This window comes from Gobio gobio (genome assembly GCF_949357685.1).
Source record: "Gobio gobio genome assembly, chromosome: 18".
Lineage (NCBI taxonomy): Eukaryota > Metazoa > Chordata > Actinopteri > Cypriniformes > Gobionidae > Gobio > Gobio gobio.
In genome coordinates, this window is record NC_137111.1 from 44,996,152 (window position 1) to 45,014,017 (window position 17,866).

General features: G+C 38.6%; 1 protein-coding gene across 1 annotated transcript in view; it reads right to left on the reverse strand.

Moving 5' to 3' along the window:
- acoxl (acyl-CoA oxidase-like) overlaps positions 1-17,866 on the reverse strand; it is a 79,683-nt gene that overhangs the window by 44,966 nt on the left and 16,851 nt on the right. The window contains exons 12-14 of the mRNA XM_079843585.1: positions 16,192-16,345; positions 8,868-8,957; positions 1,699-1,808 (exon numbers count right to left, since the gene is read on the reverse strand). Coding sequence (XP_079699711.1) covers positions 1,699-1,808; positions 8,868-8,957; positions 16,192-16,345 — 354 coding nt within the window. The remainder of the gene's footprint in view (positions 1-1,698; positions 1,809-8,867; positions 8,958-16,191; positions 16,346-17,866) is intronic.

Genomic DNA, 17,866 nt, shown 5'->3' on the forward strand with positions numbered 1-17,866 from the left:
AATATGTTTTTTATTATGATATATGTAATTATAAGCTTTTTAAAATAACTACACATTATAACATTTTAATTAAAACAATTGCATGTTAATAATTTTAAATATATAAACTAATATAGCTGCAAAACATAAAGTAGTAAATCATAAAGAGAAACAAAAAAACATATTACAAGCAATGAACAAAGAGTGCTTTCAGTATTTAAGAGTGTCTGAACTGTGAGTGATTTTTCTCTTTCTCAGCTTTACTGTTTGATTATTAATCATGACATCATAGACAGCGGGAGACCTGCATTCACACTAATGCACAGATCTCTTTTGAAATATAAGATGTTTTTGCCCTGTCTGTTTAATTCATTAAGACATTACTGATGGTGTTTACATTAATTTTGCGTCATAAAAGCATTTTGAGACGCGCACAGACGCGTGCTCGCAAGCACTCTTCACAATGCGCCGCGTGAGCATTTGAAATGGAAAGCCTTCTGTCAGTGAGTTTCTAACGACATGAATGAAGCCTTCGTTGAGCATTTGTAAGGAAAATACCGGCGGGCGAGAACACACACTGTAAGCGTGACATCAGTTTCTCACAGCGCTTATCCTGTGCAAAGAAGCCTGCGAATGTCATTGCAATTCGCGCAGTCAACCTTTCCGAACGTTATGAAATATTATTTTATGGTTTGTGCGTGATTGTGTGTATGTGTGTGTGTGTGTGTGTGTGTGTGAGAGAGAGAGAGATATAATGGAAGCAATCAGAATACGGGTGTTTCTAAAACACACGCAGCGCCACCGCGCACCTGCAGTTAAAATCTAAGCTCAGAATCGATCCAGAATCATTGGAGAGATGATAGTAGCCTATAGTATGAACAACACCATATTAGATAGATCAAACACAAATAGTGTTTTTTCTTCTTTTAGGCCCGGCATATGATAGGCTATGTGTAACGTGCCAAGTTGATGCTTCTTCTGCACTTTACTCTCGCGTGTCACGTGACCAGACTGTAATCGCAGCCTTTGCGGTTAGGAAATCGCGTTATAGCATATCGCGATATTATCGCAAATGCAATTAATCGTTCAGCCCTACTATCTATCTATCTATCTATCTATCTATCTATCTATCTATCTATCTATCTATCTATCTATCTATCTATCTATCTATCTATCTATCTATCTATCTATCTATCTATCTATCTATCTATCTATCTATCTGTCTATCTGTCTATCTGTCTGTCTGTCTGTATACCAATCCATCCTGTCTGTCTGTGTGTGTATATCCATCCATTCATCCATTCATCCCGTTCCTCCATGCAGATCTCCTCTAGAGCAGTGATGTTTTGGGGCTGTCGCTGGGCAACACGGATTTTCAACTCCCTCCAAAGATTTTCTATGGGGTTGAGATCTGGAGACTGGCTAGGCCACTCCAGGACCTTGAAATGCTTCTTACGAAGCCATTCCTTCGTTGCCTAGGCAATGTGTTTGGGATCATTGTCATGCTGAAAGACCCAGCCATGTTTCATCTTCAATGCCCTTGCTGATGGAAGGAGGTTTTTACTCAAAATCTCACAATACATGGCCCCATTCATTCTTTCCTTTACACGGATCAGTCGTCCTGGTCCCTTTGCAGGAAAAACAGCCCCAAAGCATGATGTCTATCTGTCTATCTATCGATCTGTCTGTCTGTCCGTCCGTCCATCCATCCCCTCTTACCTGGTTCTAAGGCAGTCTGACACTGAGCTGGTCCAGTTTCTCATCAGTCCCATCACCAGGTTGTTCCCCATCTGTTTGGTGTACTGAGTTAGCAGCTCTCGCACCACCACCTGCACATGCACAACAACAGAAGACTGTTTAAAGACAAGCTGAAGGCTAAAACACAGCTTAGATACATAATACTGTAAAAAATATCACCCATGTGTCCTCGAGAATTGCATTTAATTAACACAAATAATTAATATCAATATATGTCATATATATAAATGTTTCATTCACAGTAACTGCCTTTCATAAAGCTCTTACTATCAAACTTTTGATTTGCATCTCCATTCAGTTTAATACATTTGTCTATTATTTAATCCAACTGATCTTAGTTTTTCTCAATCACTTTGGCACATTTCTCAAAACAGTCTTAACATTCTCTAAACTGTAAGTTCAATTGTCACAACTGTTTGCAGGAACATCAGAACTCTATAGCACATTTTGCATGTCTCCTTTATTCGACACGCCCATTTCAGGTCTTGGAGTCTCTGATAATGAGATGATCATTTGAATCCGGTGTGTTTGATTAAGGAGACATGCAAAATCTGCATGTGCCTCCAGGATCGTGGTTGGGAAACTGCAAACTACATGTCTGCAAAATGTAGTTACTCACCCAAAACATTTAATTCATGCTTCAACAACCTAGTTATTGTGTCAGTAAATTGGCCAATGCCACCAAAATTAATGTTTTTGTCATTGTGTGAGCCACACTTTTAATGTAATCTTTTAATGGAAATATTTGTTACATACAAATGTCATGTTTTTTTTACTTTTTTGTTGACATTAACTGCTTTCCGTTCTATACAATAATGTAAATTTTCTCTAGCTGAATGCTCTTGTGCATCACACTGAGCTTTTTCACTCAGACAGTGGGAAAAAAAAGGACTGGGAAAAGTCAATAATGTAGTACATTTGTAATACACATTTGTATTTATACAGTACACTTATTTTTTTAAGAAATGTGTTGCATGTACGCTTAAAATTCACTTTCTCCAACACATTCTTACATATCTTCCTATTGCTCTTCCATGACAAAAGAATGTCAGCTTACACACATTTCTACAAAAATAAATGTACTGTATAAATACAAATGAGTAAGTAAAAATAAGTACTGATGTAGCTGCAGCTGTTCAGGGCTGAGATGTTCCTCCATTTTCAAAAATGGTGGTGATTGTGCTAACAGCAACACACACATACTATATAAACCGATAAGGCATAACATTATGACAAATATTGTGTTGGTCCTCCTTTTGCTGCCAGAACAGCAATGACCCGTCGAGGCATGGACTTCTCTAGACCCCTGAAGGTGTGCTGGGGTATCTGGCACCAAGATGTTAGCACCAGATCCTGTAAGTCCTGGAAGTTGCGAGGTGGGGCCTCCATGGATCGGACTTGTTTGTTCAGCACATCCCACAGATGCTCGATTGGATTGAGATCTGGGGAATTTGGAGGCCAAGTCAACACCTCAAACTCGTCATTGTGCTCCTCAAACCATTCCTGAAGCATTTGTGCTTTGTGTCAGGCGCATTATCTGAATACCGTTTCCATGAAAGGGTGCACATGGTCTCAACAATGCTTAGGTAGGTGGCACGTGTCAAAGTAACATCCACATGGATGGCAGGACCCAAGGTTTCCCAGCAGAACATTGCCCAAAGCATCACTGCCTCCGCCGGCTTGCCTTCTTCCCCATAGTGCACCTGGTGCCATGTGTTCCCCAGGTAAGCCACGCACACGCACCGGCCATCCACGTGATGTAAAAGAAAACGTGATTCATCAGACCAGGCCACCTATAGTATGTGTGTGTTGCAATTAACAAACATTCCATGTCATAAATATTTATGGTATATAACATGTCTGACAGATATTGATCACTGAATGGATAATTTTGCATGTGATGGTTCACACGATGAAATAATGTTTAGAAGTTGTTATATTAGGCTCAACAGTTTTGTGCATTTAGTCATTGTGCAAATTGTAGACAATTGTACTTACTCTTTGTGCCAAAACAAATGCAATTTGCTTAAATCAATAAGAAATTATAATCTGATGTGAACAAGGAACTAATTGTTCAGAGATCTTAACTTATTGTTTTGAGAAAAAAAGTGTAATTCGAGAATTGAGCCAAAGCGGTTGGGAAAAACTGAAGGGTAAATAAACTGCTTAGACACATAATACTGTAAAGTAAAAATATCACCCATGTGTCCTTGAGAAGTGCATTTAATTGGGCTTTTAACAGATGCATTAATGTAATTTCTTGAAAAAGTTCAACTAATTGCCTTCAATATATATTTTAACTATAATACATTTTCATGTTCTATACTATATATGAAATGTCTGCCAGAACCAACACTGTCTCACTCAACTCAACTCGTCACATATTGACGCTTGGTGGACTCAGGACCCTTCGCCGTCACCTTTCAACACACAGATTTTGATTGAAATCACTTATTGATTTCAATAAGAAACCGTTGGTGTCATACACAGATGCTTTAGATATGGGAATGTTATCGTCATGATGAAATCATATATTGGGTTATGATTTGTGATTCTCAATTCAATCAGCCAGCATCATTTCATTTTAAAAAAAAATTTTTTGTTTTTTTTACGCTAAACCAAACCCCATCCCTAAACCTACCCATTTGTGTATTATATGATATAAAACACAGGATATAACAGGCAGATGAGACTGCAGGCACAATTTATTCAAAAAGTACAAATATTCCAAGTGTCCCGAGGCTAAACGATTGATTGGTGTGAAGAAAATCCCCAAAAGAGAACAGCGTCTCCATCGGCCGAAGATCATGCACACATTAAAAAATTGTCGCCCGAAGAAACATTACGTCAGCTTTGATAGTGAAATTGCATTGGCTCTTGTATGTCTCGTGACCAATTGCGTCAACTGAAATCAATGGACTTCCCTGCGCGTCAGAAAATGATGCTAAAGGGGTACCTTGTGTGTTAAAAAGTGACGCCGAGGGGTCCTGACCAAGCGTCAAAATGTGACGAATGGAGTGAGACCGTGTAGCAAGAACCCTTTAAGGTTCTATTAAATGCACTTCTTTTTCACAAGGGAAATGACTCATTAGTCATTTGTAAAATAAAGACCCAAGTAAATGTCTATTTTACACACTTTCACACCATTTAGACAAGTGGTTTACAGCGGAGACTACTGGCTGTAGAAGTCTTTGTACTCATCGTCACTCTCGGGTCTGTACTAGCAGCCTGTGTCCTACACACACACTGCACTACTCCACCCTGTCTTTAGCATAAAGGAGTCTCCTAATGCTCAGAACTTCCCTTCAGTCATTAGGATTCCTCGAGGGATCCCACAATCAACACAACATCGCTCTCTAAACAGCACAAACTAAACGCATGACTCCAGAGAGTCAATGACTCATTGTGTCATAATCATTGTGTATGTTTCTGCCCTACATATGCCAAAGCCTAAAATAACCTCTTGTCTTCATTACAACTGCATCTGTAAAAAAATCTTCTCAAAGTAACCAAATTGGACACACTCTTTTCAGGGCGCAGCCAAAACGTAACAGTGTGCTGGTCATGTGTATGAAATTTGGAGCTAAATGCTAATTTCCCTCATGACAGGTGGCACTAAAATCTCTTAATAACTTCATTAGACTGATGTGCCATGGAAAAGTCCCCACAACCAATCTGAGAGTGGGAATGACATATAAAGACAGGGTCTTGGTTTAAATGGCTGGCAGAGCCTCTCGCGGTTCTTGTGACTTTAGTTTAATCAATCCCAGCACCCTCTATTTTCACATGCCCCAATATGACCGTCAGCGTTGGTTAGTCATTTGGTGTTAGCCTAAAGCGCTAAGTCAAATCAGAGTCCTAACAAACTTAAAACCTTTTGAATTATTCTTTGAAAGAGCAAAATTGCAGCATTACGATATTAAAGAAATAGGCAGGAGGCTACATCTTAACTGAATTTAGTTATACATCCATGTTTTCTATGATTCAAAGTGGTCATATCATGAGACATTTATTTAATTTTCAACATAAAAAGAGTTTGATGAGCTATAAATGAATACTGTGACTTTCAGGACTCAAAACATGCTAAACTTCTGCGACTTTCTGATTCCGATGCATACATTAACAAATGACCGCCCACATTTACACTTCAACAACGTCCATTGCGTGAATAAATAATATTATTCCTAATTGCATGCATTTTTTTAAACTTTTGACATTTATTTACATTTATGCATTTGGGACACGCTTTTATCCAAAGCGACTTACATTATCTTCAAGGTACATATTTTACATTTTGTCAGTTCTTGCTTTCCCTGGGAATCGAACCCATGACCTTTGCGTTGTTAGCGCCACGCTCTAGTATTTGAGCTACAGGAAAGCCTACTTTTTAAAATGATCCCAACGTTAGAAAAGAGTGCTTCAAATAAGGAAAACAACAGTCACCATTTACTCGCCCTCATGCCGTTCCAAACCTATGATTTTCTCTCAGCCGTGGATCATAAAAAAGGGATTTTCAGCAGAATGTCACAAGACTCGTGTGAAACAATAACGTGACGTCACTGACATCAAACCTATTCATATGTACTAGTAGGGTGAATTTAGGGTGATTGGGCATAGAGATAGACATGGAAAAAGTGCCCCAATCACCCTATATGGTACTTTTTTGTCATTTGTAGCACATGAGGTTGAGTAAATGAAAATATACAAATAATTGCTAACACTTTAGTTTAGGGTCCAATTCTCACTATGAACTAGTTGCTTATTAGTATGCATATTACTAGGATATTGGCTGTTTATTAGCACTTATAAAGCACATATTAATACCTTATTCTGCATCCCTTAATCCTACACCATACCTAAACTTAAAGGTAGGGTAGGTAAGAATGATCTAAAACACTTTTGTCCAAATTTGTTTAAACTTTCTTTATATGTCAATACATAATTAAAATGTAAGTACTCTGAAAAAGAGAGTATAAAAATCGACTTTTTAATCTGCAATAAACGGCGCTCATTATTTTCGTTCGGGCCGAAACAAGTGATTGGCTTGGGCGACTGTCACTCTCTCTCGCTACCATGGCTACCGCCGCTTTTGCTGCAGGATCTGCCCACATGCGCGCCCCAGTGTTGCCAAGTCGGGCTACTTCAAACACTGTTCGCCGGGCTGTTTTTCATGTCCGCGGGTTGAAGCGACCCCAATTATGTGATATTTTGCCCCGGGATTTGCGAATTTTAGCAGGCAGCCCTACCAAAAAGACACATATTTTACCCCCCAAATGCAATTTTTACCGGAGAAACACGGTTGGGCTTGTTTTGGGCTAGTTTTGAGTAGTAATTGGTCGGAATTTGTTGTGGAAACCTGGCAACCCTGGCGCACCCGTTTGATTTGAGTTCAAGAGGCTGTATTTCTGCTGGACAGGTAATCTTTCATTTTGATTATACATTTTTTTGGTTTATGTTTTCATGAAGCATGTCTCACTAGCACACGTAGCTGCCTAATATAGCTAACATAACATTACTTAGCATAAAGTTACAATGTTATACACTTAGCGAACCATTAGTAGAGATGATAAATACTCAATATGCTTAGCTCAAGTTGATCGCTGTCGTGTTGAATTTCGCAAAATGGCTTGGTTTGTTTTTATATACTCTACCAATGTTTTTATCTTGTATCTGTGTGTGTCGTAGACACTGTGTTGTGTGTGTATTTTAAACTTTACCAGTATTGTTATTCTAGCTTGATAGTGAGTACTAAAAGACATCTTATTTGTTTATATTCATAATGATAAAGTTAGATTTTTTATTACATGTGATTCTGACATGATGTCACTACATGCACTTCTTCTCCGCTCGCCTCAGGTAAATAATGCGTCTTTCAGCTGATCGCAGTCGGCGTAGCGCGTTCATGTGTTTTGGGGGCGTGGCTTTGGAAAGAGCCCAGAAGGGAGAAGGTGGAGTGAATGGAAATAATGAGCTGTCTTTAAAACAGTCGTGAGAGGTCTACAGACACTCAATTTTTATACTTTCTTTTTCAGAGTACTTACATTTTAATTATGTATTGATATATAAAGAAAGTTTAAACAAATTTGGAAAAATGTTTTTTAACCAAATCTTACCTACCCTACCTTTAACAACTACCTTACTAACTATTAATAAGCAGTCATTAGGAGTTTATTGAGGCAAAAGTCATAGTTTATAGTGAGAATTGGACCCTGATCTAAAGTGCACAGACAGCATTTCTTGAAAGCTTTCAATTCTGATCCTGCTATTAAATGTGACAACACAGAATCTAGACAGAAAAGCTAAAATTTTGTAATATTATAATAATATTCATATAATATCATAATATTCAGTACCAAGGATGTTATTAAGTCTTAAATCATGGGGGCAAATATGCATGTTTAAGAAATGGTAATAAAAAACTATTGTGAATATTGTCTCTGTGCTTTTGACTTTCTAGTGTTGAAATGACAACATCATCAGCCCGTTTCCAAGGTTTCATTGCATGACTTTATTTTGGTACTGAAGGGGATAATCTAATTTCAGCAGAAAATACATGTCTTTAGGCCTCGGCGAGCTGTGAATGCAGACGTTGTGTGCGAGTCTCTATGCATTTTATGTGTGCATGTGTGTCGTCTTATGTGCCTATAATCGATGTGGTGCTAATAAGAACCGGCATAAAATGAATCTGACCTAATTACTGCAGAAGTTATCTAATAACCAGCCCCCACACTAGAGACACACCATTGCAGATTCAATCGTGTGCAGTTGCATCAAAATGACCCCCTTTATTCTAATGCCTTCATAATCCACTTAATTCAATTTAGTTTGTGAGACACAGTTTATATTTTTAAAAGAATTGCCGCTTGTCTACTTTCCCCTCCAAGCGGTCATCGTGTAGATATCTCTGTGTTTTCTGTTTACACTGTCTTGTTTGTCTGAACAGGGGTATTTAAATGTGATATTGCACTATATTAAGGGGATATCTCCAAAATAAGAAGGAAAACAAATAACAACCTTAAGGAAAAAGATTGTAATAAACATGATGACCCTTGTGACCAAGTGTTTTGTCCCCAATTTAATGAGTGCATTTGTTGTGTGGGGTCATCTAGTTGAGTAGTGTTTATGAATACCTGAAGCATGACCATGTTGTCGCCCTCGAATGTGACAAAGACGTCGGAATCGCACTTCAGAGACGGAATTCGGTTTTCCATCATAAAGCCCTGGGGGAAAATCAACCACAGTTCATGTTTAAAAGTGGCTACAGGAAATAAAGCAAATCAAAATGTGCACAGATGTTATGACATACACTTATGGACATTGTTTAAATAAAATATCATCCACTTAAAGCTTTATATAATCATTGGAACAAAGTTTTATACGCTGCACTTTATCCAACCACTTTCAATGTGTTTACTCAAACTCATATAATTACCATAAAAGTGAATAGAAATTACGTTTTTTTTTTTTTTTGCAGTCACTTCTTTGAAACGACTGAGACAAATACGTTTTCCATTTTCAGGGTTTGGTTTTCGTTGGTGAAACAGTAAAAGCAGACAAGATTGTGTCTAAAATGTAAGTCATTTAATATTAATACTTATTGCTTATTAAATCGTGACATAAAAACAGTACTCCCGTGCGCATGATATTGCTTTGCTTAAAGGGTCATGAAACCCTAAACCAAATTTTCTGAGATTTTAACAGAAGTATGTGTGTTGAACATCATGGAAGACAATGTTACCATCTGTTAGTTTTGAATATGGGAGAAAACTAGTTCATTTTAAACCGTTTTGCTCTATTTTCAACTTCCTGGTTTAAATTCGTCTTCATGTCAACGTCATAGGTTGTGACGTTTTATCGTGTACGGCAATGACTCATCGATGTCTCATAATTATTCGTGAGACTGCGTGACTTTGTCCTATGAGAAGACGCGTTGCTTAATTCATGACAGCACGCGCTTAATTATTCATGAACGCACGTGTTGATATACGTAGACCGGGTAAACCCAGCCTGATCTGCCGGCGATTTGATTTCACCCTGCAGCTCAGTCTGGAAACCTGTACATTCATTTCTACTGCTTCTGTTACACTTTTGCGGGAACCAATCACAGACTGGCTTATCCACCTGTCGGGTTTAACACGATGACGCCCAATGAGAAGCGATGGGTCATTGCCCGTTGATCATGCCTCTTGTGGTCTGATTGGTTGAAGGACTATCCAATTGCGTACAGAGTCATTTGAATTATGCTCGTTGATCACGCCTCTTGTGCAGTAGAAAATACAGAGCAGACTCTCCAGACCAGTGTTCAATCTTAAATTGAGCTTGGTCTGGTGATAGCCAGACAAGCGTTGATAGGCATTTTCCTCTGACTGGCGCTTCAAACAGTGAGATCGCACACAGAAGTGAGAGATGCATAAATGAATCAAAAACTAGTGTTTTTTCCGCTTTGTATGAGTTTCTGCGTTGCCTACGTTCTCTTCAATAAATCCCAAGTCTTCTCACACAAATGCGATTCATCCACACTGTGAGTGTAACCACTCTTTACGGCCATTTAACCGTCCAAACGGCTTATAAAAACTCCACAAAATAAGCCTCAAAAGTTATCAAAGCTATGCAACAGTGTGTTCATATATATTTTCAATGCAGAGAACAAATTGCGAATGGCTGCATTTAATTGTCCATTGAATTATAGCCGTCACAGGATATATATGTATTTGTGTAACGGTGAGCTTACAAATCCATGTGTATATTGTGTTGCGTGTAACTTAATGATAATTTGCAGCATGCATTTGTGGGAAGCTTTGATGCTTTTAATGAGAGCGATCTAAAATGGTCTGAATCAGAAGCCATTGATGTGCTGTCAGTCTCCCCTCATCCCCCTCCACTCCGCCACTAAACCACAGCCACTTTTATAGCATTTTTCAAAACTGTGGTGAGAACCGACTGCTGCTGAAACAGGGGGTTTCATGACCCTTTAACTACTGTATATCATGCGTTAAAGGGGACCTATTTACAAGATGTAATATAGTGTGAGTGTAAGGTGTCCCCTGAATGTGTCTGTGAAGTCTCATCTCAAAATATCCCACAGATTCATTTATTATACCATGTTGTAAATGCCCATGTTTGAGTGGAAGGAAAAACATGTACTTTCCATGCATGTATCTTTAAATGCAAATGAGCTGCTGCTCCCCGCCCCCTTTCCAGAACCCCTTATTGCGCTTAAACTGTCAAATACACACAAGGTTAGGTCAAAAACACACAAAGTTCACATAAACTCAGTCGGTTATGTCTGTGAACGTAAACAGCAGGGAAAGAAATTGCGTGTGTGTATATTAGATCTGTGCATTAAAGTGAAAGCAGCGTAATATACAGTACCTACAGTTAAATATGCTGTTAATATGAATCAAACAAAAGAAAAACTGAAAGTCACTCTCTGCTCTTGACTGAATAACTTTAGTAGCTTTAATAAGAATGCATTTCTTAAATGCACAGGCGAGGAGATAAACATGGTGGACTGTGTACAGCTCTCTGAGGGGCGGGGTCTATGCTAATAGGGCGTGTCCGTCAGCAGTCGTGGGCGGGGCCTACGCATATGTGACATCACACTGCAGACGGCTTATTCTGAGACACTGCTTATGATTTATGGGAATTAAAAGAGGAGTGGGTGGATTTTTACCTTTTATAAGGTGGCTGTGTACACATATTGCCGACACACATTTACGTTCTAAAAGTGAACTTTGCATAATAAAAATGTGTCCCCATTAAACAAATGCTTATAGAGGGGCATTTTTTCACCCATATATTAAATGTTTGCTGGCAATTGTATTAATTTTGGTGTTTTTTTGCCCTAGGCCCCCACTAATAAAGTGAATGGAAATATTGAAGAAAATTCAAGGATGCTAGAATGTTGTAAACGATTGCCAGGACGTTGATCTATGGTTGCTAACGTGTTTTTTAGCACATTATTATTATGCAATAACCTCCTGCAAGGTATAAATACTTAAGATTTGTGGCTGGAGTTATAGCAATAGTGTTGCTTGCCTTAGTAAACACAACTAATATTGATGCAACCATTTGTTTACAGTTTATAGTGTCTGTTTGTGTGACAATTTTATTACCACTTACCATGTGATTTGCATTGCGTGAGATGAAACATATTTAATGCCAGAGGTGTGAGAAAAAAAGCATGCTAAGAGCTCAGTTTACTTATTATGGTATCTATCAGCCCTGTGGTTTCACACATTTTAAACATATATATGCTGCACACCACCAGCACTGAGCCAGCACAGCACAGGCTTTCAATTAGATCTAACTGCGTGTTGATTCCATCACTGATAACTAAATTACTCATTCATAAAACAATACTTTACATAAAATCTACAAATTAAAAAAAGAGAACTGCCCACCATTATTAGGGGTTCAATTGTTAGAATTTCCAAGGCTCAGCAATCTCCCCTAAAAGTGATCGGGCAGACCAAACCGCAAGTCGTAGAGACTTTGAACTTTGAGGGCTGGTAGTACCTACCCCATCTACAACATCACCAAGGCTCACCCCAATCAGCCTGATGGTGGCGCTACAGCGACCAAAAGTATGTAATGGCTTGTAGCATCCTAAACCGTTCGTCATACACTCTAAAAAAAAAGTCTCGTAATCATAAGGGAACCTTTTTTAGTGCTATATAGCACCAATTTTGGTGCTTCAGTGGTTCTTCAGAGGTGCTATATAGCACCTTAGTCAAAGAACCGGTGAAGAACCTCTGAAGAACCACTGAAGCACCAAAAATGGTGCTATATAGTACTAAAAAAGGTTCCCCTATGATTACGAGCCAAGAACTATTTTTGGTGCCATATAGAACCTTTTTTTTTTTTAGAGTGTAGGCTCAAGTGTCTTATATATTTGGAATCCTTGGCTCAAGACGAACAAACGATTGTCAGATTTGTGTGTCAGATTCGTTCGCACCCTGGCAAAATTTTCAGGTATTCAGGTAAAAAAAAACGTTTGCAAATTAGTCCTAGGTTTTTCGCCCATCAAAACCTAAATATCAATAATCATCAAAAAAAGTGGAAATTTCTATTCAAATTTCTAAGGGGTGCCAAAATGTTTAAGATGGGCGCCGCCACTTTTACTAAAATTAAATTAAATTGAGATATTTTCACCAAACACTGTACTCTGGTCATGTGAAAAAAATTGCGGCGATCGGGCACTTGGTGGCGCTATAAAATGAAAAAACTATAGCTACGCAACAGTCAGTCTGATTGACTTGAAAACTGCCATGCGTTGTCTTTGTCCATGTGCATTTTTCATGTGCGTAAATGATTGTATATCACACAATTTTTCACAAATGCCCATGACATTCATATCATATGGTAGAACTCCTTATTCTGAGCAACTTTGCCTCTAGGACCACAGCTGTCCATCGAATCGTTCGTTAAATATTGGAGATTATTTCAAAAACCTACTTTCGCCAACTAGTCCTAGGTTTTTTTGCTCAACCTCTGTTAAAAAGGTTATAAAACTACTATATTTCCATAGTAAATTGTCTATATTGGCTGTAAATTGTCTTTTCCATCTATGATCTATAGGGTTGGGTATCGTTTGGGGTTTTTTCGATACCGGTGCCAAACCGATACTTTTAAAATGGTACCGGTGCCTAAACGGTGCCTGAACCGATACTTTAAAAAAAAAAGAGCCACAAAACGAAGTGGATGAGATTAAAGAATGGCTTTTTATATATTTTTATTATTATTATTTAAATGGAACAATTTATTACAAGTTTAAAGTATACTTAAATACAATGAGGAAAATAAGTATTTGAACACTCTGCTATTTTGCAAGTTCTCCCACTTAGAAATCATGGAGGGATCTGAAATTGTCATCGTAGGTGCATGTCCACTGTGAGAGACATAATCAAAAAAAAAAAAATCCAGAAATCACAATGTATGATTTTTTAACTATTTATTTGTATGATACAGCTGCAAATAAGTATTTGAACACCTGTCTATCAGCTAGAATTGTGACCCTCAAAGACCTGTTAGTCTGCCTTTAAAATGTCCACTTCCACTCCATTTATTATCCTAAATTAGATGCACCTGTTTGAGGTTGTTAGCTGCATAAAGACACCTGTCCACCCCATACAATCAGTAAGAATCCAACTACTAACATGGCCAAGACCAAAGAGCTGTCCAAAGACACTAGACACAAAATTGTACACCTCCACAAGGCTGGAAAGGGCTACGGGGAAATTGCCAAGCAGCTCGGTGAAAAAAGGTCCACTGTTGGAGCAATCATTAGAAAATCGAAGAAGCTAAACATGACTGTCATTCCCTCGGACTGGGACTCCATGCAAGATCTCACCTCGTGGGGTCTCAATGATCCTAAGAAAGGTGAGAAATCAGCCCACAACTACACGGGAGGAGCTGGTCAATGACCTGAAAAGAGCTGGGACCACCATTTCCAAGGTTACTGTTGGTAATACACTAAGACGTCATGGTTTGAAATCATGCATGGCACGGAAGGCTCCCCTGCTTAAACCAGCACATGTCCAGGCCCGTTTTAAGTTTGCCAATGACCATTTGGATGATCCAGAGGTGTCATGGGAGAAAGTCATGTGGTCAGATGAGACCAAAATAGAACTTTTTGGTCATAATTCCACTAAACGTGTTTGGAGGAAGAAGAATGATGAGTACCATCCCAAGAACACCATCCCTACTGTGAAGCATGGGCATGGTGGTAGCATCATGCTTTGGGGGTGTTTTTCTGCACATGGGACAGGGCGACTGCACTGTATTAAGGAGAGGATGACCGGGGCCATGTATTGCGAGATTTTGGGGAACAACCTCCTTCCCTCAGTTAGAGCATTGAAGATGGGTCGAGGCTGGGTCTTCCAACATGACAATGACCCGAAGCACACAGCCAGGATAACCAAGGAGTGGCTCTGTAAGAAGCATATCAAGGTTCTGGCGTGGCCTAGCCAGTCTCCAGACCTAAACCCAATAGAGAATCTTTGGAGGGAGCTCAAACTCTGTGTTTCTCAGCGACAGGCCAGAAACCTGACTGATCTAGAGATGATCTGTGTGGAGGAGTGGGCCAAAATCCCTCCTGCAGTGTGTGCAAACCTGGTGAAAAACTACAGGAAACGTTTGACCTCTGTAATTGCAAACAAAGGCTCCTGTACCAAATATTAACATTGATTTTCTCAGGTGTTCAAATACTTATTTGCAGCTGTATCATACAAATAAATTGTTAAAAAATCATTGTGATTTCTGGATTTTTTTTTTTAGATTATGTCTCTCACAGAGGACATGCACCTACGACGACAATTTCAGACCCCTCCATGATTTCTAAGTTGGAGAACTTGCAAAATTGCAGAGTGTTCAAATACTTATTTTACTCACTGTATATAAATAAATACAAAACACAATTTACTTAACAAATTCACAGTTAAACTAAAGCCACCTAACCCAACTACAACAGGCCTAATTTAACTCTAAATAACAGTTACAGTAATAACAGCAGTCGTCTGTATTCTTGGTCTGCTACAAACCAGCTTCAGTTTTATTTTGCAGAAATATGACCATATTCTCTGGCTAAATATTTTAGAACGCATCGCCTTATTGTTTCCATGGCGACGAGTCACATGGCACACAGCAGCCTCGCGATAGGACAGCTCAGCTGTATCGGGTTTATTTCGCTTTTTCTTTTTTATTCAAAATATTCACTTGCTAATAACTATGTCATGAACTATCTGATATTCTGATTTTCAAATATGTGTGAATATGTGTACATACCGGTTATATTGGCACCGGGTTTCGGTACCCAACCCTAATGATCTAAGTGGTTAAAAAAACATAATACCTTTTTATGCATGTAAAAGCCATAAAGTGCTTTAACCCCGATAATTGCTGCTCGCAGCTATATTTGACCATTTGTTGTGTCTTTACTAGCTCATTTTAAATTGTGTAATGCTCCTAGATACATAGACATTTTAAATATGATACAAACTGCATGTATAGTAATAATTATAAAAGCAAAATGCATTTTAAAATGTTATTGAGCATAGCATATAAAACATGCACTCAAAAAAAATTGTGCTATATAGCACTAAAAGTGGTTCTTTGGCTCGTAATCATAGGGGAATATTGCACCAAATCTTGGTGCTTCAGTGGTTCTTCAGCGGTTCTTTAAATGGCTGAGGTGCTATATAGCACCGCTACCATATACAGAACCTGTTAAGATATGGTGCTATATAGCATCAAAAGTGGTTCCCCTATGATTACGAGCCAAGAACCACTTTTAGTGCTATGTAGCACCATTTTTTTTTTTAGAGTGTCAATGTACTGCTTATCAATGCAGGCTATTCTTTGACACTTCAGGATGTTTGTATTTCGCACAACATGACATTAGTATCTGTGTATGTGTGTTTTTAGGTGTAAAGAGACACACCCACACACACTCACCATGCCGCCAGTACACTCACGGCAGTCTTGCAGGCACGCGAGGTTCTCCCACGTGCTGAAGGCTTTGAGTCCTGCGACGAGGGCTTGCAGAGCGCGATTGCTTTGAAGGTCCTGACCCTGACACAACGCATCATCCAACAAGCCTGCTGCGTATCTGAGACCAAACCCAGGAACATGCGTACAAAACACATACATTACACACACAGTACATATATTTGAAAGAACTTTGAATCAGCAAGGATGCATTAAATTGATCAAAAGTGACAGTAAACACATTTATAATGCTCTAAAACTTTTCTATTTCAAATAAATGGTGTTATTTCGTCTCGACAAAGAATCCTGACAACTGTTTTCAACATTGATAATAATCAGAAATGTTTCCAGAGCAGCAAATTAGCTCATTAGAAAGATTTCTGAAGGATCATGTGACACTGAAGACTGGAGTAATGATGCTGAAAATGCAGCTTTGATCACAGGAATAAATTACATTTTACAATATATTCACATAGAAAACAGTTATTTGAAAGTTTTATGGTATTTTTGGATCAAATAATTGCAGCCATGGTGAGCATAAGAGATTTCTTAAGTATTTTTTAACCATCATACACTTAAAATAGGAAAGGGGAATATATATTATGTCAGTCATTTAAAAATCTCTCTCAGACTTTCATTTGTTGACTTTTTTTCAGACTTTTTGACCGTCAAATTGAGTTCTCTTTTATGTAGAGTGCACAAGCGTCAGATAAATAATAATGAAATCTGCAGTGGTTTCTCAGAAGGAGGCATCTGAGTTCTTCTTTTCCTTTGATTCTCCTCCTGTGGTATTTCTCAGAATGTGCAACTGACCTGAATTACACAAAGACACAAGGAGACCTCCAGTGGAGGCCAGTAAAACTGCCACTTTATGTTTATGCAATATATGAACTGATAATATATGTACCTTCAAGTCACTTTGGATAAAAGCGTTGTTTTGTCATTTTGTTTTGTTATTCAACAGCAAATTTGACTATAGTCATGTAATTCCGTTATTTTGGTGTTTGTTTTATTCTGTTGTATCTGCCTTGTTCTGTTTTCCTTGTTTGCCATAGTGATTGATTTATGTTTTTCCATGTCCAGTTAAGTTGCTCATCTCGGTATACTGTATTTAGTCCTGAGTTTCTTTAGTTCTTTGTCGTGATGTTTGTCCTACACTCCAAAGAGTTTACATTTATTAATGACATTTCGCATTTAGATCCTCACCTCAACTTTCTTCCTTAAAGATAAAATAAAATGCAGTTCATATTTTTCACAGCAGTTTTTTTTTTTGCATTAAAAATGTCCTTTCCGTCGGAAAAAGAGTAGGGGTGTAACCCCGGCATCCTGGACAAATTTGCCCATTGGCCTCTGTCCATCATGGCCTCCTTATAATCCCCATATACTGATTGGCTTCATGAATGTCTCCTCTCCACCAATCAGCTGGTGTGTGGTGAGCGTTCTGGCGCAATATGGCTGCCATTGCATCATCCAGGTGGTATTGCACATTGGTGGAGGTGGAGGTTGAGGAGACCCCCCCCCCCCCCCCCCCCTTCTGTACGTAAAGCGCTTTGAGTACCCAGAAAAGGGCTATATAAATGTGACAAATTATTATTTTTACTTTTAAAAACATGGGGGTTAGTTCACCCAAAAATGAGAATTC